General features: G+C 43.9%; 1 protein-coding gene across 1 annotated transcript; it reads right to left on the bottom strand.

Annotated features, from left to right (window-relative positions):
* Positions 1 to 2,114: 2,114 nt before the first annotated feature.
* Positions 2,115 to 21,421, bottom strand: DDX25 (DEAD-box helicase 25). The gene is made up of 12 exons (XM_007183394.2): positions 21,259 to 21,421; positions 20,573 to 20,639; positions 20,275 to 20,319; positions 19,629 to 19,764; positions 18,332 to 18,424; positions 18,118 to 18,220; positions 16,437 to 16,551; positions 15,324 to 15,501; positions 7,073 to 7,310; positions 5,722 to 5,884; positions 3,493 to 3,681; positions 2,115 to 2,309 (listed from the first exon to the last, which is right to left on the bottom strand). Exons 1-12 carry the CDS (start codon positions 21,319 to 21,321, stop codon positions 2,248 to 2,250), a joined length of 1,452 nt encoding a protein of 483 aa, XP_007183456.1. The 5' UTR covers positions 21,322 to 21,421; the 3' UTR covers positions 2,115 to 2,247.
* Positions 21,422 to 22,241: the final 820 nt, after the last annotated feature.

Genomic DNA, 22,241 nt, shown 5'->3' with positions numbered 1-22,241 from the left:
AATGTCGACTTGCCCAACTGGACAGTTAGTGTGAAGGCAGCTGTCATGCACACAGAACAGGGATGGATTTCTGCCTCCTAGGTGGAGAGACAAATGGAAGTGAGGAGGGGCAAAGGGGCAGGAAGAATGCCCACTATGTGCAGACTCTTTGGGAATAGCTGCCAAATGGAAGTCACTCAAGACGCCTGTGAGGGTAACAGACAGAGATTCCATCAGATCTGGACCGGAAAGGGAGGTGGTAAGATCTTATTTAAGAGACCCCAATGCTCAGCTGACTATGATGGAAAGTCCAACTCAATTCTCAAATAGTGAGAGCAAACTCTCTCGATACACTTCCTACGTTTATTCATCTTGCGCCACATGACTGCGGTTCAAAACTAAGATGGCAAACATCAGGGAAGAACGTTAGTCAATGAAGAGATGGCAAGAGAATATGTACTCAACAGAACAAGTATTCACTGACTGACTATTACGTGCTGGGCGCTGTGTTGGGGGCTGGGTATTGAGTGGATAAGCTGATCTGGCCCAGAGAGGAAGGCAGACATACCATAAAGAGAACATGAGTGGACCTTCAGAGGCGGAAGCTCTACTTTTTATAGATTCTCTCCCTGGGACTTCTCTTTGCCTCGGCATCTCCTCCCTAAGATAGTGGTCTTTAAGACCTGTTGCTTTACCTGTTTTCAGCTCCCTTAGGTTAACTGTGTTTCTGAGCTCTAGCCTAAGAGAGTTTGGTTGTTGGTGTACACTATGCGGAAGAAATCTGTATTTTTCTCCCAAGTTCTCCAGGTAATTCTGGCGATCAGCTGGGTCTGGAACACTGTCTCGGTGGATCTGTGTCAGGTGACTGCAAGGAGGTACTAAGTACCCGAGGAGAGGCACCATGCAACTCATGTTCTCTCTTGTAAGAGGAGCTACGGCGTCTCCTCCTCTGGGAAACTGGCCCCGACGGTGTTTGGGGTGCCTCCTCTGAACCCCTTCCTTAAGCAAAGATCATTATTAAAATAATGCTGGCTTATTCTGAGTCTCTGCTGTGAGACTCTGAATTCTGAAATGACTGGTACATCTTATTCCTCTCTCTTCCTTGGTGTTTAGCATAAAGGGTGCACGATAAGTATCTGTTGTGGGGTGAGGAGGCTGAACGATTTTCATGTATTTCTGAGCCCTGCCCACGGGATACAACATGGGCAGGTGACATGCACATGGAATATCAGAAGACATAGGCCAGAAACACCCCTCCACACCGGGATGACAGGCGCATTCACTGAGGCTGCTGGTGGCAGTCTGCTGTGACAGAGCTGGGGCCCAGCTCTGGCTGTGGGCTGCAAAACCTGCTCAGGCTTTCTGGGAGAGTATCAATTTCCCCCCCTTTTTCTCAAGCCCACAGTTTTACTTTTTAGGAGCAAATGTGAGAAATGAGAAGCATCTCAATGGGACTTGCAGGAAAACATCCAGGATTCTCAGATACACCATTAAGTTCTTAAAAGCGAAACCCTTTGGCTCCCTGAAGTGTCACCTCTTTACTAAGGCAAGTGGGTTCCCCCCACCTCCACTGCCTGTTTTTAAGAAATGTCTATAATGAAGCCACATTTTCAGAGACTATGAAATAACTGATGATGGATTAAATCTTCTCTAATTTGAAGAGACTAAGAAGTAAAATACAAAAATATCTTGAAATTCTGTGTGTTGGTTGAAACACTAAAAAAGAAGCAAAATACTCTCTTTCAAATCGTTTTACTTTGTGAAGGTTTCACCCTGCACTCACAAGTGAGAGTGTGTGTCTGTGCGGGGGGTGCAGGGGTGCGTGCATGTGTGGGGAGGGAAGACACTAGGGGTGGGAGGGGCAGCAGTGAGCAAGTCTGAAGATGTGTGGTTTTTTCACTTGTCGACCAACTCAAATTCCAGAAACACTGACGTTCTACTGCCATCTCGCGGCACCGTGAGGTAGTCACAGGCGGCATGACCTGCTCAGATTCTATAAACTAAATCCCACAACAACCCAGTAGCCCACGCAAAGATGTTGATCTGTGAAAAGACTGGAATAAGAAATAATCTCCCTTTTTTTACTCAAAAGGATCAAGTGCTTCGCATCAATTTGGTTCAGAAAGGTCTTAAAACTAAGGCTACCATGACATTTATTTTGCCATATATTAACAGTTTCACGTTGAAAAAGGCTCAACATAAAAAATCGCTTTCAAAACCTACATTATCGCATAAACCAGAATACTTGTAAATGATAAAGTTCTTTCTTCAGTATTCAATCTTTTCAATTTCATCCATGTCTTCAGGGTCGAGTTGCTTAATATTGCTGTCTAAAAGAACAAAAGAGAATGGAACAGTCTTATCCCAGGGCCTAAACGAAATGTCATTCCATCCAATTACATTTCTGAAGATAGTGACACCTTGTATGGAAAGCCTCGAGATACTGGGACATTCCCTAGATTAGGTAAGGAAGGGACGGTATCCAAATAACCAATCCATACTAACTACAATGGCATCAAATGCACCACACAAGACAACATACATGTCTAAATACTGTGGGGCAGAAAAAAATCACCAGAGTGCAGAGAGGGGAAGGTGGGAACCTGGGAAGGTGCCTGGCTGAGCTCAGGAGGGTGAAGTGGGCGTGTGCATTGGGGGGGGCGGGTTTGCTGAATGGCCACAGGGAGTGTTGATTACCATAGCAACAGTGATCTTAATGGTTCTTTCTCCGCCCCCATCCCTCCTCCGTTATCCTAACGCAGGGGTGCTTAATCAACTTCCCTGAAGGGTCCACAACCAGTCTGCAAACCTTTTAAAATTATATTCCAAATTGCACATATGTGCCTGTGTGCATTTCCCCGGGGATAGTGTCCTTTGCTTCCCACAGAGGTTAAGTACCATTGTCCTAAAGGTGAAAGATACATCTGGAGTCCTGCGAGGGTTCTTCCTCGCCTGCTCCGAAGCCTTATCTATCCAGGGCCCTGGGGCAGGGGGACATCTCAGCTTCTGTTACCCTTCAAGTTTCCACCAGAGTGTAACACGCCCGTCCAAGAGCCCCAGCGGGTTAGCAGAGCCTGCCTTGTTTAGATGGCGGCGGCGGGGGCGGGGCACTGGAGGAAGGCAGCAGGCCTCAGGATTTAGGACTGTCCTAGCTGGTCGCTGGGGCAACAGGAAGGGAAAAATGTACATAAAAAAGGAAGCTGGGAACACAATATAATCTTAAAGGAGCTTATTACTTTGCCTAGGGTGGTTCTTCATGGACGTAAAATCTGCTCCAGATCCCAGAATGAGCAATAACATAGAAATATGAGCTCCTATCAATTCCACTTGGTTTTCACATCTTCCCTTAGTTACCCTGCCTCCTGTTAGGAACTCTGGCACTAAGAAGCAGAAGCCTACTCCCTGGCTCCTGCCCCCACCCGATCACGAGCCTCTGGGCTCAGGTCCACGACACACGTCGTCACCGTCAACGTGGGCAGGCCCACAGCTCTGAGCACGACGGGTGCTACTCACTGAAGTGGTCCTGGATCCTCATGAGCAGGGGCAGCTTATCCACCTCGACCATGTTGAAGGCAAGGCCTTTTTTCCCAAAGCGGCCTGTCCGCCCAATACGGTGGAGGTAGGTCTCATAGTCTGGCTCCTCTGCTTGGTTCACAGGCAGGTCAAAGTTCACAACAATCGTGACCTGCTTCACATCAATCCCTAGAAGAGGAACGACACTGCAGGGTCCTGCAACTTTTTCCTCAGGACATAGCTATTCAAGAACCACATTTGCCGAGGGAATTCTCATTTAATAGACACAATCTGTAAACCAAACCTGCTTTTACGTAAATGAAATAGGTCCTTTGGTCAGGCAGTTTGCTTGCAAGTATGTATGTCTATGATGCTGGATAAAGAGTGTCAGTAGAAGCGAATTATACAGAAGTCTAAATATGTACAAAGCGCGTGTGCATGCGTGCGTGTGTGTGCGTGTGTGCATGTGTGTGTGTGTGTGTGCTGGGGAGGGGCTCTCAGCAGGTCACAGAGCCCTTCCATCTTCTCCACCCTCACTGTGCTAAGTGCCCAGCAAGCCCCTTAGTCTCACATTCCCTTACCCATCACAGGGCCCCAGCTCCACCCCATTCCATGGCCATTGTTCTCGTCAGGTCATTTTATCCATTGCCTCAACTGTTACAACTACTTCCGGACTGGTCTCCCCAATCCCTCATCTCCCACTCCTCTAATCATCACCATGGTCACCACAGCAATGTCCAGAGCACTTGTGTTTAGAATCCAGATGCCCAAACAGTACAGGATAAAGTACAAACAACTCAAGACTTCCAAGAGTTCTCCCCTTCCTTTCACACCTTTCACTCCTAATGTTTCCTAGGAAGACTTCTGTGCTCACCTAGTGCCTCCATTCCCCAACACTAATAAACTGTCTGGGTCATAATCCTTGTCCTCCCTGTACTGTGCTTTGACTCTGGAGCATTTTGTGCCCTCTTTTCTCTGGGGTCTGGAGTTGTGCTGTCCAGTATGGTAACCACTGGCCTTATGGCTATTTAAATTAATTCAAATTAAAATCCAGTTCCTCAGCCATACTAGTCACACATCAAGTGCTCAATAGCCACCATATATGGCTTGGACAGCAGAGAATAGGAGATTTATATCAATGCAAAAATTTCTATTGGCTAGTGCTGGTCTAGAGAGCCAGGAGTCTAGGCAGCGTGCTCCCGAGGGGAAGGAACCGCGTCCTTTTTTAGGCTACTCCTCCAAATGCCAAGCTCAGCACTCATGGCAGGTCCTCAGTTCTATCTGGTGAACTAGTACTAAATTAGGAAACATGGTTTGAGTATGCGGTGTAGGCAAGGATACAGGAGGAATGAGGAAAGTACGAAGGCCCTCCCCTTGAAAAAAACAAAGATTTTTCTTCCAGTAGTCAACAGTTTTAAAATTAAAAACACCTCAGAGATGACCAACGTCATTAGTCATTAGGGAACACAAGTTGAAAACACGAGATACCACACACATCTACTGAAAGCTTAAGATGAAAAAAGAGTGTCAATACCAATTACTGACAAGGATGGAGAACAACTGGAACTGTCCTGTATTGCTGGTAGAGATGCAAAAGGGTACAGCCACTCTGGAAAACAGTTTTGCAGTTTCCTATAAAGCTAAACATACACTTACCACATGACCCAGAAATCCTCCTCCTAGGCATTTACCCAAGAGAAATGAAAGCATATGTCCACATAAGCCTTACACATGAATGTTTATTACAGCTTTAGTCCAAACAGCCCCAAGCTGTAACCAATCCAAATGTCCATCAGCTGGTGAATGGAAGACCTAATTGTGGTACGACCCATTCCACGGAATACTACTCAACAATAACAAGCAATGACCTACTGATACATGTAACAACATTGATGAATTCCCAAGTATGATGTCAAGTGGAATAAATCAGACACAAAGGCTACCAACTGTATGATTTAACTTACATGTCATTCTGCAAAAGACAAAAATACAGAGACAGAAATCTGGTCAGTAGTTGGCAGGGGTCATTAGTTACAGAGATTGATTGAAAATGAGCGCTGAGAAATTTTGAGGGGGGATGGAAATGTTCCATATTTTGATTACAGTGATGGGTACGTGACTATATATGTTTGTCAAAACTCTCTGAAACGTATCCTTAAAAAGAGTGAATTTTATCATATGTAAATGATACCTCAATAAACTTGACTTTAAGTGCATACACATACACACCTCGAGCACAGACGTTGGTTGTTATAAGAACTTTCTCCTTCCCATCTCGAAACCTCTGAATGACGGAAGCGCGCTGATCCACAGTCAGCTCTCCACTTAACAGAGACACCTGGTGGCCATCCTGCATCATCTCCACAGTCAACCATCTGGCATTTTGACGAGTCTGCAGGAAAATCAAAACCCAGCATGGCGCCCAAGTTGAAGCAGCCTGGCTATGTGTGCAGCGCTCACGTCTGCAGGGCATGGGAGCTGGGGGTGCTGCAGAGGAGTTTTGCTTCACCTTCCCTTTGGGGCCTAGAGGGATCTGAGAACGCGGCAGGGGATTCTCCCTCCCCGGGCTTTCAAGGGACACATCCTCTCAACCTGTCAGAGCTGTGGCTTCTCCGCCCTGAAACAGAGAACAAAATGCTCTGCCCACCTCTCATGGTGGTCTGATGACAAAATGAGGTAACCTAACAATGACGACATCCTTGTGTACGCCAGGTACTTTGCTAAAACCTTTACGTGCATCAAGTTCATCTGCTTTCCTCATGATCTGATGAAGTAGCTACCTAAGTTCATTTAAAAAAACTGAGAAATAAACCCCAAGCTTAAAACCATTAAGTGATTTGCCCAAGGTCACATGGCTAGTCCACGGCAGAGCTGAGCTTTCCTTTACAATACAAGCATGTTTCCAGGGCCCTCCGTGTGCTGGGTGGGGCTATTCTAGGGGCAGGGCATAAAGATGAGTGGAACAGGCGAGAGCCTGCTCTCACGGAGCTGACAGTGTGCACATGGTGGTGAAAAAATACAACCAAGACACGAACACGAAAAACGTCAGATAGGAAAAGTAAATACGAAAATAAAAACAAGGGGCTGTTAATAGTGAGTGACTGAGTGGCTGCTTTGCTCATAGTAAGTTAGGAGTAGAAGAGAACATTCTTAACCTGATAAAGGGTATCTATGGAAACACTACAATAAACATCAACCTGAATAGGGAAGTGTTAGAAGCAGCCCCTCTAAAAGAAGGATGCCCAGGGAGTTCCCTGGTGGCCTAGTAGTTAGGATTCCAGGCTTTCACTGCCGTGGCCCAGGTTAAATCCCTTGTCAGGCAACTGAGATCCCACAAGCGGCGCGGCGCAACCAAAAAAGAAAGAAAGAAAAAAAGAAATAAAAGAAGGATGCCCTCTGTTTCACATCATATTGAAGTCCTATTCCATTACTTCAGTTTCACCCATAAAATACAGATAATCTCTATTCAGAGCTGCTCTGAAGATTAAACAACACAATGTACAAAGAGCACCAAACGCGGTGCCCGGCTCCACCTGCACAGAAATCTGGGCACGAGTAAGACAAGTCCCGGCGGACTCACCTGGCAGAATATGATGGCCTGGCCAACGGTGATGCCACCGTAAATGTTGCACAGAGCCTGGTACTTGTCTTTCCTGCTCCTGCACAACACGTAATACTGTCGGATGTTGTTCAGGGTCAGCTCCTCTTTTCGTAACTTGATAACGTTGGGGTCAGGAATGATCCGCTCTGCAAACTGCCACACGGAGTCTTCAAAGGTCGCTGAAAAGAGGAGCATCTGGCACTTGGAGGGTAAAGCTCTGCGAGAGAGGAGGGAAGAAGGCCGTCACCCTCAGGGACAGGCCAGGCCCGTCCCTCTCCTGGGGGGGCAGCTTCCAGCACTTGACGCCCACGGCCATCAGCTGCCCCCCACGCCCCTGCTCCGGGGTGACCGTGAAAGGTGCTGCGGCCACGACAACTACACCTGCTGCAGAGCGCCACGTGTCAGCCCCTCCTGCCCACCAAGAATTCGGGAAAATGGATACACTGAATGTGGGGCTCCAGAGTGAAGTTTAGGTAAGTGATCTGGGTTTTCACGCCAGTCTTCTCCTTAGGAAAGACGGGCTCGTGGAGCCTAGGGTGTTAGTCTAGGTGCTGTTCACGGCAATCATCCCGCACAAGTTCCACGTGGATGAAGGGCACAGAGGCTCATCATTCGATGGCAGGTGTTCTGTCTCTGAGGCGGGAAAGAACAGCCACATTAAGTCTATTTGGAATGGGAAGAACTTGGATATAAATAAAAGGGGAGCAGAAGGGGAAGATGCTACTGCATGTGGAATGTAAACTGAACCCACAGTGAACACAGGCTAATTGATACCAAGTTCAAAAAAAGGCAAAATGAATGTACGGAGTCAGCAGTCAGGATACAGCTAAGCCTGTGCAGGAGAGAGGGGCGGGTGACAGGAAAGGGGCTGCAGGGGATTTCCAGGGTGCCAGTAAAGTTCTGTGTCTTGATCTGGGCCATTGTCCCAGGAGCATAGCCCCTCCGTGATAGTTCACCCAGCAGTACACTTAGGATTTGTATATTTCTCTGTCCATATTTTATACATCAATTAAAAAGTTAATTTTTTAAACAACAAAATAGAAGAGAGACCAGAGAGGAATCACTGCCTTTGAGAAGACAACAGAGCACTTAGAGAATAAGCGGTCAGGGCTAAAAGGGAGCAGGTGAGCTCATACAGTCCAGCGATTCCCAAACATTCTTTCAAGCCTGGAACCTGAATCATCTGGGAGCTTTTCAAACAACAATCGGACCGATTTCTGGTTGGCCACAGGAGACTATGTCTGTTACCTTCTCAGTGTCCAGCATCCCACTAATGTGACTATAAAGTGATTAAGATATGAGATTACAAAACGTGCAGAATAAGAGAAGAGAAACGGGTGAATGAGATATTTCAATATATTTTTGCAAGATGGAAAAGCGTGATAACCGAGAAGGTGGATGAAGCTGCAATATGAGCGCTACAGAGGGAGGTGCTGATGCAAAGGCAGCTGTTCCCTCAGAACCACTGGGAGGTCTAGGACGTGCAAGACCAGAGGCCTGGTGGGGGTGGGGTGAGGGCTGTGAGAAGACATGAGGAGAATCTGTGTCAGCAGGCTGCGTCGCTCGGCAATCTGCTCTCCCACACCCTTCACCTGGAAAAAGAGGGCACCAGGACTGGTATCCCAAGGCTGCGGCCATTTCATTCCAGAAAGAAAACTTACACAAATTGTCCAAGGGAAAGAAACATGGGCTGTTCTGCAGAACACACTGGATTTTGAAGACTTAGTATGAAAAGAAAGAATGCAAAATATTTCATTAACAATTTTTAGATTGGTAACATTACTTGTTAAGATGCTATTTTTGATATGTCACGTTAAATAAAATATTTTATAACATGAATTTCACCTGTTTCTTTTTTAATGTGGCTATTAGAAAAATTTTAAATTACACATGTGGCTTACATTATATTTCTATTGGACAGTGCTGTGATTTAATGTATTTTAAGCAAAAGAAAGGAAAACTGAACAATGGAGGGATGAACAACCAACATAAATACTCTATCTAATTTTACTTAATATTCTTTTTAGTAGAAAGCCCTTTTTGACTATTGAATCTTCCCTGGACTTCCGCATCTTTTATTCACTGTTACATTTAAACATACCAACTTATTGGTAGGGGATGGCAAGAAGGGAGTCTTGCTTGATCTTGGGCCCACATTTTTTTAAATAGGAAGGCTGGATGAAAATATATACAAGGAGCAGCTGGACCCCACCCTTCTTTGGCAGCTAAGCTTGTACAAGCAGAAGAGCCTCAGTAGACGGTGAGGATAAAGCAGACAGCTGAACAGGGGATCAAGTGAAAATACGTATACTGAACGATGGACCCCTCCCAGCCCATCCACCGGACCATCCTGCTCTGCTCCCAAGATGCCAGCAACGGAGTGTCCCAGGAAGGAGATTAGAGACATTACACACTCCTAAAGACCTCCAGGTGACAAGCATCCTCAAGTGAAGCTTCCAAGTTACAAGCCCCAACCGTGCACACAGAGCTGTCGATAAATAAGCTTTCTAGTTCCTCAGCTTGGGTTATGAAAGGCTAGTGCAGGGTCACCAGATGCGAGGAGGAAAGATCCGCCACAAAGACAGACTGTAGCCAACAAACACAAAAGGAAACTCAGATCACCCAGAGACAGGGTTGAGAACGGAAACAAATTTTAATGCTATAATTAATATCCTCAAAGAGGTAACTGTAGATATCACGTATCTTTGTGTTATGGATGTTTTGCATCCATAAGACAAGAAAAGGAAGCTATGGAAAAGAAAGAGAGGGCAATGCCGGTATGATCCAGACAGGACAGAAAAAGGCTAACCGACTGTGTTATTTTAGTGACGGATGGAATGACACATACAACTGGGTTAAAGAGGTAAATAATGCAAACAGAGCAGACTGCACCAAATGAAGGGATGAATTTGGGACCAGGCCTGGCGGAGAAGGGATGTGGAAAGCATATATGGAAACTGAATCGCGCAAGTTCAGGATGAGGCAGGCAATACTTCTAAATTAAGTTTTTTGCCTCCTCCAAACACACCAGGGCTCAGCTGAATGAATTTGCCCACATCATGCAAAGGGACACGTGTGACTGTATCTTTCCCTTGCCATCCTTATGAAACTGAGTAAAGTTACATTTCCTGGTTCAGAGGCTGCAAGTAAAGTGTCCTGTGGGTGAACAAGGCGGGAACTTTTGATAAGAGACGTCTTTCCTCTCTCAGTGTAGAGTGGAGTGTCTCAGATCTTACCAGAGACCATGCTTCTACAGTGTATCCAGTGAGATTTCAAATCACGGCAACACAAAATACACGCCTCCCACCTCCCAATCTCTTAGGTACTTGGTTTTGAAAAAATGGAGTCTCAAAACATCTTTTTGGCTTCTATGAAGTTTTTATACAACACAGAAAATATACAACAGAAGACTGTTGACATTGTATCCAAATACAAACTAGCCTTTGTTCAACTCCCTGCATGAGCAGCAGTGCAAATGTATATTCTGGCATATTCCATTCAGTCTATAAATTCCTTATCAAAGAACATGAAAAGATCTTACCAGCCAAATGTCCTGCATCCTTTGTACACAATACTTCTAAAAACACATACAATTTGCTTACCTGTGATATTGAGCTTTTCAGTACCAAAGTTTTGGGTCACTTTGTTATTTCAAACTTGCAGAAGCCTTAATAAGATTTCTAACTGTGCAGAAATGGACGTAGAGCCACCTCAGACGTGTGCCTACGAGACGCCTGCCACTGTAGCTGGCCAGTGAAAAGATTTAAAATGTTGGCCTATTTTCAAAGTTTGAGACAAAAAGAATGTCCAACTCCAACCTGGAAATACGTCAAGGATGAGAATGGAGAAAAAGATTATAGTAAAATAGAAATACCACACTGTTTCTCCACAGCTGTCTGGTGACTTGTGAAGAGGCCTCGTACTGACTGCACCTGGGCTGTCTGGTGTTCTGTAAAGGTTGCAACAAAAACTTGTAGCAAAAAATGACTCATTTTTCCTTTTTTTAGGAATAAAACTGCTGCAGAAGTCAAAAAATGTCACCAGAAAAGGACAGCCAAGTTGAGGACTTTCTTATTTCTTTACTAAATTTGTAAAGAATCCATCTTTCAGTTTGACAAGCTTAAGTCACCTCTGTGCTTTCTAATCACGTTCCCTGAGGAGAAGAGGTTTCACTTATGATGACATCTAATAGACTTCAGAGTGCTTGAAAATGATGGACATTTTAGACATGGATAACCTAAACGATGGATTTATAGATGCAAAGGATCTGAATGACAAACAGTTGGTCCACAGAAACAAGCCTGCAGATACAGTGGAAGAACATTTTGAAGGAGCTAGAAATTGATTCTTGCAAGTCTAAAAACCACTGTTGCTAGTAGGTAAACTCCTAAGTATTCTATGCTTGAACACTTCTGTTCAGAGGATATCACACTGGACTGATACCAAGAATCAGTGTGGGCTTCTACTATATATAAAATAGATAACTAATAAGGACCTACTGTATAGCACAGGGAACTCAAATCAATATTCTGTAATGACATATATCAAAAAAGAATCTAAAGAAGACTGGATATATGTATACCTATAACAGATTCACTTTGCTGTACAACAGAAAACTAACACAACACTGTAAATCAACTATACTCCAAAAAAAAAAAAAAAAAAGAATCAGCGTGGGCTTAATAAGGGCAGAGCTGCAAGTTAAAATGAATTTTAGATCTGACTGTATTCTGTTTTACTGCCACATACAAGAAAAGAGGGCTGCAGGGAGTTCAGAGGATACTGGAAAAGAGAGAGTAAAAACAACTTACCAGCCTGCGTGTCTGGAGTCTGTGCTCCGCAACAAGAGAGGCCGCGATAGTGAGAGGCCCGCGCACCGCGACGAAGAGTGGCCCCCGCTTGCCACAACTAGAGAAAGCCCTCACACAGAAACGAAGACACAACACAGCCATAAATAAATAAATTAATGTTAAAAAAAAAAAAACAACTTACCACACTGTGAGACAGAAAAAAAAGTGTCATTATTGTTTCTGTCATTGAATACAGGTACAGTAAGTCCCCTACACACGAACCTTCAAGTTGTGAACCTTCAAAGACGCGGATGTGTGTTCACATGTCCAATCACGTAAGTCAGTTCACGTGTCTGGCGTACGTTGTCACATGCATGCATCCTCTACAAGTGGTTGTGCTTCTGTGTACTTTACTGTGCCACACTGTATAGAGTACAGTAGTGCAGTATCTTTATTTGAAGCAAGAGGACGACTTCACTGAACTCCTTGCCGCGCAACACAAGGAGCTTACTAATGAAGACCTGATGGAATTGGAGGCCCAGAGAAAGGACGGAGAGAGACAAGAGGAAGAAGAAGTAACTGAAGAACTGAAGAGATTCACGACTCAGGAAATAGCAAGGGGATTTTCTTTATCTGAGGAGGCACTGTTAGTTTTTGACGCACAGGACCCGAACGCAGAATGGTACATGAAGGTTGCAGCAGCCGTTCAGAATGAAATCCAGTGCTACCGTGTCATCTATGATGAGAAAAAAAGAGCTACTACCCAGACGTCACTGGATCGTTTTTCAAGAGGGTAGATAGAATTGAATCCAGCAAGGAACCAGAACCTGTGCCATCAACGTCAGGTGTGAGTGAAATTGCAGCTTGTCCTCCGTTTCCTATTGCTGACGATCCTTCAGCTCTACCATCTCCCACCTCCTCTCCCTCCTCCAGTCAGCAACTCTTCTTGCCTGTTCACTCGATGCCAGCCCCTGCATGCCAGCTGTTGTACTGTACTTTTCAAGGTACTGTACTTGAAAAGTAAGATTAAAAATGTTTTATTTTTTGTGTTTGTTTTTTATGTATTATTTGTGTGAAAAGCATTATGAACCTATTACAGTACAGTACTATATAGCCAATTGTGCTAGTTGGGTACCTAGGCTAACTTTGTTGGACTTAACGAACAAACCGGACTTAACGGACACGCCCTCGGAACGGAACTCATTTGTATGTGGGGAGTTACTGTAATATGTTTAATTAGTTCTATCGTATTTACGTTCTCCTCATAAATAGTTCTATAATTATGTATCTTAAGTATATAAAATAGGGAATTCCAGGGAGGTCCAGTGGTCAGGACTCAGTGCTCTCAACTGCTGAGGGCCCGGGTTCGATCCCTGGTTGGGGAACTAAAATCCTGCAAGCTGTGTGGTGTGGCCAAAAAAAAAAGAAAAAAAAAAAAAAAAGAATATACAGTAGCACAGCCTCCAAAATTTAAGCAGCCAATCATGTTTAAAAAAGATTAAATTGCTATATCAGAGACAAAACATTATTGTTGTATTTTTCTCATACATATTATTTAATTAGTTCTCCTATGAATTACTACTAATTGCCAGTTTAGTTCTACAGTTTTGTTTAAATAGTAGCACTAATGTAACAGAAAAGTACAGAATAATACATACTTTCAAATAAACATATATTTTCCATATTTTTATGTTAAAGGAATAACACATGTACGATTATTTCTTCTGTATTATAGTTTTATATATATATGAGATATATATGTGTGTATGTATGTAGATATATATTTGCCTGCTATGACTGTATCCCGGGTTGTCTTCCTAAAGAAGTTGGTCACCGCAGGGAAAGAAGTAACAAGGAATTTCCCCAGATCTGGCAGGCACAAGTTTTGGGAATGAAAAGAGTGTACCATGTGTCTAGTACAATGAAGAAAAAAAGGATCCGAACCAAAGCACAACATTGAGAAGTTTCAGTACATCATGGAGAAAAAGATTCCAAAACCTTCTAGCAAGGAAAAAACAGATCACAGACAAAAGTCTGAGGATCAGGATGACATTAAACTTTCCGGCAGCAATACTGGAAACAGAGTATTAATTATAGTAAAAAACCCACCACTTTTCTGTTTTCAAAACTGTCTCCGAATTCACAGGGAGAAAGCTTTTCAAGACAGAATTCCACATCCAGGGAAACTCAAGCCAAAGATCAAATTTACAGGTACAATAAAAACATTTTCAGACAAGCAGGGGCTAGAAAATGAACTTCCTACACATCCTTTTGCAGGAAGCCCTTAGCAGATACGTTCCAGCATATTCAGTAAACCAACAGTAAACCAAGAAAAAGGACCCACAAGACAGGAGATTGGAAACTGTTGATGAGGACAGGGGAAACCTGTAATGTGGCTGTGACCACAGGACCGGAGCGCAACCAGCCTAGGCTGAAACCGGAGACAGTGAGTGTGGGAGATCTTCCGGAAAAAAAGAAACCGACGGAATTTTAAGATGTATTTGACTATCTGGAGATATCATTGACATATGACACGTATGATGAAACAGGTAGAGAAAAATTAAAGACTGCTACACAGTGACAGTAACCAAATGAAGAAAAATAGGCAACTCCAGGGGGAGAAGCACAAGAAAAACATAATTATAGTAACTCAATACTCAGCAGTGAATGCTATTTGTGTTGTGATAATGATACCAATACCAGCTGTGAATGTAACCAACTATGTTGTATACAATGAATATACAACAAGAAATAGCAATGTGAGCAGGTTATTTAAAGATATGAAAGTTAATGTCATAACGGACAGTATTCTCTAGGGGTTGGGGCAGGGGATTACTGGTTATCATTACAAGTCTTTCAATATTATACTTGAATTTAACACAGTGTATAAATACTTTATTTAAAAATGAGCGATGCAGACTCTTAAAGCCCACTCCCATCAATTCTGATTCAGTAAGGTTCAGGTTAGGCCTGATAATCTCAAATTTTAAGCCCCTCGGTGATCCTGGGAGAGAGGCCTAGGAAATCGACAGGATTTATTTAACAACTTACAGGCAAAGTCAGGACTAGATACTAGGCTCCTGATCCCAGGCTACTGTGTCCTCACGATAGCGCTATCAGGTTTTAATGAATTCTCTTTAGAATTTTGCTCAAATATAAGATAACTGGCAAAATTTGGTGCAGATCCACTGTATATGGATTCCATCTGTAAGCCTGCAGCACAAGAGTAAAGCAATCAGGCAAGATTACAAGATGAAGAAGTTGGGAAATTACAGCAGGCTGAAGGCCCACTGAGCTGGTGAAAATAATAAAAACCCAACTTGTTTTAAAAGGTGAACGAAGTGGGGAATAAGCAGTAAAGACAATTAGGGGCAACAGACAAATGAAATTCCTCCTCTGGACAGAAGATCCAGGAAGAAAAGGCTGGATGTGAAGGTTACCTTTGAATACGAATGCTTTGGTCTGAGAATCCTTGCGTGTCGATCATCACATCTGCTTCATCCAGGACAAACACACGAATCTTAGTCAAATCAATTAATTTTTGCTTGAAACACCAATCTAGGACAGTCCCAGGAGTGCCAATTATGATCTGTTTGGTGACATCAGTGCCTCTGGCAACTAGGGGGAAAAGGAAAAGGGTTTCAAGGCTTCCTTCAGGCGCAAACGACTCTAACCACCCACAATTCCCGGTAATGAAACACATGTCGTAATGGCTTTCCAAGTGCCAACCCTGAGGGTCTTTGTGGTTTTTGACTTTACAGAGTTTTAGGATAAATTCCCAAGTTTCTAGGTTTACAGTAATGATAATAGTCGTGCATGTCTGATTCTGCCCCACGGTCATCTACAAAGCCACCCTGCAGCGTTCCCGTTGTCCTACAGAAACACTGGCGCAGCAGTGAAAGGCCTACACATCTTCCCCAAATGGAAAACAACCAAAATGTCTATCAACAGGTTACATGAAATAAATGACAGAATATTATACAGCTAGTCAAAAGAATGAGGTGGGGCTATACATACTGACATGAGAAGATGTTTAAAACGCGTAAGTTTTTGAACAGCATGAAAAAAAATGCTCCCATTTTTGTAAGCACTCAAAAACAAAACAAAAAAACACACAAAGATTTGTTAACAAAACCATAGCTGTCTTTGGAAATAGGTTTTTGAAAGAACTTTCACTTTTCCCTTTGAATTTTCTGTGTTTTAAAGTTTTTTTGTTCACTTTATGCATGTAATACTTTAATGAAAAAGTGAAACAATAAAAGCTGTTCTGCACAAAACAACTGAGCTTCACAGAAAAGAACAGGGAAAAGCACCCTCTTCTGGGCTGTGGGAATGATGCAGCTAACATTTACTGGGTCCTTATTACGTGCCAGGGGTGTGCCCAGTGCTTTATCTGTATCATTTTATTTAATTCCAGTAACAACTCTATGATATAGGTGCCGTTGTATCCACCACTTTAAAGGCAAGAAAGCAGAGAAGGTATATACCACGACTGTGTTAGTGGTGCAGTCGGGATTTAAAATATCAGCCAGGGCTGGCTTGCTGGTACATACTTCGATTCCCTCGAACGGCGTACATCACTTGAACATCCACACAGAATTTCCCCATCCGTTCGACCACACGGCCAGTTTGCAGAGCCAGTTCATAAGTAGGAGCCAAGCAGAGGCACTGAGAGAGAGAGAGAGAGAGAGGCGGGGAAGGAGAAAGGTTCATAACAGCCATCATGCAATTCTGAGATACAATTAAAATTTGTGGAGGGAGAGGCACAGAAGTGAAACTGGAGATTTTGGTTGAACAGAATATTTTTACTTGAATACGACTTAGCAGCTGATAGATCTGGGGTGAATGTTGAGTATGGAAGGGGAGAAGGGGCTGAAGGATGGAGAAGCAGCTTCCTTTTATACATTCCTCTCTGAAAGGTCATGAAGAAACACAGGTTATGGGTCACGCTGTTTTGGTAGGGGAAAAATGGGATGAAGTGGGGCTGGGAATCAAAAAGAGAAGGGATGCAAGACTAATTACAGCTTGAGTGTGGTCCCCATCACCTCTTCCCTGATATTAAAAGTCTGCCCATTTCCAGAGCACTCCCTGCTTGGTCCAATCCATCTTACACATCTCTGGCAGAATGTTCCCTGAAACTCTTTCATTTGTTACTTCCATCCCCCCTATAAATGGTGGCTGTTGATGAATGAAGATGTCGATGGAAGAAACTGGTGATATTTAACGCATTTCTGAACTTCAATCAAGGATCTGAGATAGAGAGAGGGAAACACAGCTAAAGTGATAAAAACAGTTTCCACACACATTTCTCAACATGTGTTCAAGCATGGCTTCTCCTAAAGGATTTTTACTCATGAAATCAAACCCCAGATATAAATTTCTCTGAACTTGTGTAAACAAAGCACAGAATTTCCTATGCCTGCCACTAGTCACCCATATCCATGTCCACAGGTTATCTTGCTGCGCAGGTTGCAAACTTCCTGAGGGAATCCTTGCTGCCCCATAGCTCTGAGCGCACCCAACACTTGGGTTCCCAGTTTGTCAACCAAGTTGATGAACACAGGTTGGAGAAAGAGGAAAAGATCACCAGATACTTTCCATGTATTGACACTAGGTTGGGAGAAGGGCAAGCGCAGTTCCAGCCCCTGCTCAGTCGCTCTCTGACAACTGTGACCTCACGTGTGACCTTTCCCTCTCCAAGCCTCTGTTTCCTTCTCCACTAAATGAGTAGGAGGGACTGGGTGACCTACAGCTATACAGCTATCACTACTGAACGCTCACTTTATGTTGACCACGGTGCTAAAAATGTACATTCATTCACTCAATCTGCATGACAATCCTATGAGGCAGGTATTCATTCATTCGTTCATTCCATGTTTAAGGAGTGGTTTCTACAAGCCAAGCACTGTGATTGGCGTTAGGCTTCAAGGGTGAACAGAATAACTGTGATCCATACCTTTGTAAGTGTTACCTTTACTGACAAGAAAACGTAACTCCAGAAGATTTACTACCTCGCCTAAGACTTTCAGCTGGTGAGTAGGGAGGCTGGAATTGGAACCAGTCAAACTGTAAAGCCTGTGCTCTCAATCACTGCCCCGTACTGCTGCCCAATACTCTGATTTTATGAAAGAACATCTATTCTAAATATCATCACGTCATTGCAGCAATATTGCCTATTACTAAAATATCTTTGGCACCGCAACCATTCCCATCTCTCTCCCAGCCTTTCCTTACCTGTGGAAACAATTCCAAGGCATTGACTCTGCTTAGCATTGCCAAGACAAAAGCAGCTGTCTTTCCTGTTCCAGACTGACTCTGGGCTATGAGGTTCTGAGGTCTGTAGGAAAGAGGATACGCTGGACATAAACTGAATACAAGCTCCTGGGCATAAACTGAACATAAGAGACTAAGAATAACCAGTTGGAGAACCACTACCCTAGAAACTCACGGATGCGCCAGCATCATAGGGAGAGCCATCTCCTGAATTTTGGACGGTCTGTTAAATCCCATTGCGTAGATCCCTTTTAGTAACTCTTCCTTTCTGTCAAAAAAAAAAAAAAATCAAATACTTAAAGTCTATGATGCGTCAGTAGCCTCAGAAGTACAAACCTGAAAGGTGCATTTCTAAATTAGGCCACTTTGCAACTGAGTATTAAAAAGTAATATTTGGAAATATACACGTTAAACCTCAACTCTCGAACATATACAGTCATGTCTGCACAGCTGGAGCACTAAAGTAATAAATTACGTCATAAGCCCAGGCCAAGGACAGTAGTAAGGGCCTAACGTTGAACTTTCTCTTGAACCAAGAAAAAAAAAAAGGAAAAAACTCATCTGATAGAAGTGCATCAATTTTCCAGTAGAGTTTTATTTTCCACACAAGCAGAAAACTAAGTGAGATTTATTGTTTATTTCCTTTTAGTCAATGACAAACTTTAACGTTTCAATGGCAATTTTCAGAGAAAACAAAATTTCATTTAGGTGATTCTTAAATCAGTTCTCTCTAGGAGCAGAAGACGCAATATCAGCTCATTCTTCTGAGCCAGTATTTTTAAATGCGTCTTTCCTGGGGTCTCAGGATAGATGTTAGAAAGAGGATAAAGTGAAGTAGGCTGGAATACTTCCACTACAATGACATGTACGTTTTGGACACGCTTAATTGGTAGATTAATTGGTAGATTACTGGCAGCCAACCTTTAATCATAAGTAAGTTTCTCCCCAAGTAGAAGGCAGGCATTGGGATTTTGGATTTCCCCACTTACATAAGTCCGTATCAGTAACTCGACCTATTCAAATACATTTCCTTAATGCCAGCTGATAACTCCCTAGGAAATGCAAACCTATTTGGGAAAGTTATTCATTTAAATACCATCTGAGACCAAAAAAATAATTAAAAAGGTAAAAGCTTGTAACTTATCTAAAGGGGTATTTGGGTCATCAAAATTCCTGTTATCTGTATTCTGGTATGGAGAGTAGCAATACGGCTGTGTCTGGCTTAGCTATCCCCCTTAGCACAGCAAGGTTAAAATATTTTACCATCAAAAATGTTCTCAAGTCGTTGGACAATTCAGGTATCCTAGTGTTCCTCTTTGAGCTATATTTTAATTGCATGCAAAATGTCCATATCTCATTTGAGTATTGACCCTTAGAACACCAAGGAGATCCTGATGATTATTATTAGCAGATTAGTTTGTTCTGTGCTATGCTCTCTGGAATTTTCCTACACTTAAAGTAAAAATACTCACAGCCGCAGCTCTTCAAATGTTTTCACTGAGTAGAGTGGAGAGCTGGGATCCTTTTGTAAGACTTCAACTCGGTGACTGGATTCTACTAAGGACTGCCGGATTAACTTGTTCAAGAGTGAATTAGCTGCCAATTCCACTGGAAAAACAAGGATAAAACAGGGGATATTGCAGGGGGAAAGTCAAGCCTCCTGAATGACATCTAACAAGTTGCTTCCTTCCAATCAGGGGTTGTATATCAAGCAACTAACTGTTCCTACTCTCATTTTTCTTCCAAAAGAAGGTTCTAAAAAGAATGACACAGCACTGAGAATTCCTTTTTGTTTCCACGAGGATCCAGTTTCTTATGCTCTGTTGCTACACCAACCTCTAACCTCAACCAAGCCTACATCTATTGCCAGCAGACCTAATTTTTCCTTGCCAGCTGAAAATTCATAACCCATTCCTGCATATTCTATTTCAATTTCCTCTAAAGAAGTAATCCTGACTTCTAAGTTAGTATTTCTTCTGACATTCACTATTTATAAAGAAAACAGAAGCAAAGATGGTTCTTTTCCAATTAAGATGGTATTATTCACCCACATTGTGAAAGTCATGATTAAAGGAGACAGAATGCCAGTAAATACACGCAAATGAATTTATTTCCTACCTCCATCTTCTTCATCATCTTCTTCGGTGTTATTAACAGAACCGTCTAAAAGGATGGAAGAGAAACAACTGTAAAGATAAATGCCAAGCAGGAACGTCCAGCGTTATCATCCCAGTTTCTCCTGCCGACTCTACAGTGTGTACAAAGGAAGGGTCAAGCAGCGGAGGAGTTGGTAAAAAGATTGGAAAGGTAGTGGAGGGTCTTGAATGTTAAATTAAGGGAGCCAAAATTGCCAGGGACATAAGGAAAGCAATGCTTTTTAAATGAACTGAGCCCAATCTTCTTTAACAACACTCACCTACGTTTGGAACGGTAGGACTCTTAATACCCCGAAGGTTCTTCCAGGGATGGATGACGTTTGAAAACTATTGAAAGATACAAATTTCAATCAATATTGGGAAGCAAGGCATCAAGCAGCCCAGTGCCACCCCCTAACACGGGCTGGCAGGGAGGCAGGGAAGGCCACGCCAATACTGCTTCCTTTGCGATATTATGTATTAACGGATTCCTTTGAGAAGCAGGTCTCCTGTATGAATTATCCTAAAATTGGAGGAGACTTTCTACTGCCCCTGTATATGAAGTTCCTCTTTATAAGCCTCGAGTCTAAATGTGACAGTCCTTGAGGGGTCACAGCACGAGCAAGGGATAGCTGATAGGAAAGCGCGTTGGTAGATGAGATGGAGGCTAGCTGAGGCTTAATGGTCAAACTGGGACAGTAGAAAACTCAGGGTCCACTTGGGGCTCCCAGCTGCTTTCCCTCCCGCAGGTGTCTTCATTTTGCCTTTTCAAACCAAAGGTCTTGTTTCTCTTGGGGTCTCCTTTCCCGTGGCCCTCTTCCAAATCCTTGTCACACCTCCCCTCCACCATCTGACACCCGGCTCCAAACCCTGGCGGAGCTCCCCCTTCCCCTCCCCAGCACATTTCCCTCCGGGAGTGCTGTTCTAGCCCCTGTCCCCTTGCCCTCCCCGGCTCGGTGGCAGTTACGTGGCTGTTCAGCCTCTCGCTCTCCGCAGCCCCTGCGTCGCCTCCCCAAAGTAACGACGCCATAACTGCGATCGCTGCTTCCGCTCCCAGCACGTGCGGCCGCCACAGGCGCCAGGTAGTGCCCGGCCTCACCCAGCGGCCAATGGGCTTTCTCGGGGTTGGGGGGGCCGACCAGCCACCACGCGCAGGCGCCCGAACTCCGAGGTGGTGGGAGGAGTCGGGGAGGAGGGCGGGGTCCGCGCAGGAGGGAGCGGGCGGTAGTGGTCTGCCAGTCCCCCAGTCAGCGCCAGGCGTTGGAAACCCGGCAGGGGCGTTATCGTGGTGAACTTTCGCCCGCGGCTGACCTCTGCTGAGCCAACAGCAGCGTGGGACTCTAAGCGGCAGCAATCTCCGTACGGATTCGAGAGTCCTACCTCTCCTACCCCACCACCCTCTCCCCAGACTATTCTCCTGGTGGTGAGGCAGGACCCCTCCACCCCGCTTCAAGCTCTCGTGCCCGCGTCCCCCCGAAATTTCCGCTTCTGTGTTGCAAGATGTCAGAAAGGCTAGTGAATGGCATAGGAAAGTGGAGAGTCAGAATTGGTGAGTTTCATCTGACAAATGAATTCGAATGCGAAAGATGCAGAGAGGAAGTAAAGTTGTTCAAGCTCTAACTACCGTCCCTGTTACTAGATACCTGTGATGTTTCCACATACTGGCTTATTTTCATTTTAATTCTGATACGCGCCTCTTGGTAAAGCAATCCGGAGAAAACCGTTTCCCTTTCGGTACAACCTTCACCTCCTACCTTCACCTGCATAATCCGGGATAGATTCTGTGCACTAATGACTGCTAAATTTGGACAAAAGAACCAAATCCCCACCCCTCCCCCACCGCCAGTTTTCTAACTGGAATCTTGAGGTTTCGATCAGCATCTCTAGAAAAACGCACAAACAAAACCTAGTTATGATCTCTCCGTGGTACTGAAGCAAGACTCCCCATCC

Source organism: Balaenoptera acutorostrata, chromosome 9, assembly GCF_949987535.1.
Source record: "Balaenoptera acutorostrata chromosome 9, mBalAcu1.1, whole genome shotgun sequence".
Lineage (NCBI taxonomy): Eukaryota > Metazoa > Chordata > Mammalia > Artiodactyla > Balaenopteridae > Balaenoptera > Balaenoptera acutorostrata.
This window is presented reverse-complemented; position numbering and strand designations above follow the sequence as displayed.

Coding starts and splice junctions, on each gene's coding strand:
- DDX25 (XM_007183394.2), bottom strand. CDS start 21,321: ATGGCGTCGTTACTTTGGGGAGGCGACGCAGGGGCTGCGGAGAGCGAG. Junction 16,552..18,117: donor CCTTGGAATTGTTTCCACAG/GTAAGGAAAGGC, acceptor TCTCTCTCTCAG/TGCCTCTGCTTGGCTCCTAC. Junction 3,682..5,721: donor AACCAACGTCTGTGCTCGAG/GTGTGTATGTGT, acceptor TTCCTCTTCTAG/GGATTGATGTGAAGCAGGTC.